The sequence below is a fragment of the Cyprinodon variegatus genome, unplaced genomic scaffold (genome assembly GCF_000732505.1).
Source record: "Cyprinodon variegatus isolate N-32 unplaced genomic scaffold, C_variegatus-1.0 Scaffold424, whole genome shotgun sequence".
NCBI classification, from domain to species: Eukaryota; Metazoa; Chordata; class Actinopteri; order Cyprinodontiformes; family Cyprinodontidae; genus Cyprinodon; species Cyprinodon variegatus.
Window position 1 is genome coordinate 241,168 of NW_015150877.1, and position 1,230 is coordinate 242,397.

Below are 1,230 nucleotides of genomic sequence, written 5' to 3' on the forward strand. Positions count from 1 at the left end.
GTGTGGTCTGAACGTAGCATAAGAAACATGTAAACCTGCCTTGGAGGCAAAATTGACATTAACATAGGTTTTAAAAAACGTATTGGTTATCTTGAAGAAAGAAAAACACATTGCCTGTTGAAGAAACTTAAAAATGATTTATTTTAAACTATTTCTGCGCCTCACATCCAAAATAAAGTCTTAATTTTTCATCATGCAGTGATTGCTGATGATTATTAACCCTGTCCTGTTGGTTTCCTTATTCACTCAGCTGAGCTGCAGAACTCAGGAGATGTACAAAGAAAAATGCTGAATTTTCTGTTTCTGTGTTTTTATCTTTTAGGTAATTTTGGATCTGAAGGGTTCTGATTTTAACTACACTTATCAGACCCCCCCAGCGTCCCCTGGTAACATGTCCAGGAAGAGCAGCATCAGCAGGTAACTGAAGCTTTTGTGATGGAGCCTGGATGTAGGGGAAGCCTCAGAGTTTCTGGTAGTCCTGATCCAATATTGGGCTGGAAATAAGTCCGATATTGTCCAAAAAANTATGCTGCTGCAGACGGGCTGCGGTTAGCCCTGGCTGCTGTTAGCCTTGGAGCTCCACTGGTTGCCACGTTCCTCTTAACTTCGGAAAGTGTTTTTTAAATTACGCACTAAATCAGTAAAGGGACCATATAGTTACGCTATGCTCTCACCCCAAATGATCTTAAAACATACTTTTATAGAACAACGGCAACAGAAAACCGAACCTTTAACTTAATACTCTGAGCTCTGTGAGCGCTAACCTGGAAGCTGCTGCTGCTGCAGTGCATGCTGGGAGAGCTGTCAGTCTCAAGAACAGACAAGTCTGCTCTGATGCATGCTGGGTAAAGAGAGGGAGGTGCGGGAACAACATCCGGGAACTTTGTCCTCTCTCTGTCTTCTTGTTCTTGTCAATTGGATCTGTACTAGGGCTGAGGCTGATGACGTTTCACGAGCACATGAGAACGTACAAGTACAAATATTGAAAAACAGCCATTATTTGAAGGCAGGATGGTAATCTGGATTAACTGACGGTGGACTTTCTCACTTAAAAACATATTAAAAATACTTTTTACTAGTGTTGCACCGATACCGATACTAGTATCGGACGGGGCCCCGATACTGCCCTAAAATGGTGGTATCGGTATCGGCGAGTACCAACAAATAGGGCACCGATACCATTTTGAGAACCATAAGTTTATTCAACTATTGTCACCCACTCCTGGTAGG

At 42.4% G+C, this 1,230-nt stretch overlaps 1 protein-coding gene across 1 annotated transcript in view; it reads left to right on the forward strand.

Annotated features, from left to right (window-relative positions):
• LOC107093434 (metastasis suppressor protein 1-like) overlaps positions 1-1,230 on the forward strand; it is a 41,051-nt gene that overhangs the window by 17,499 nt on the left and 22,322 nt on the right. The window contains exons 3-4 of the mRNA XM_015388483.1: positions 251-273; positions 323-417. Of these exons, the coding sequence (XP_015243969.1) occupies positions 251-273; positions 323-417 (118 nt within the window). The remainder of the gene's footprint in view (positions 1-250; positions 274-322; positions 418-1,230) is intronic.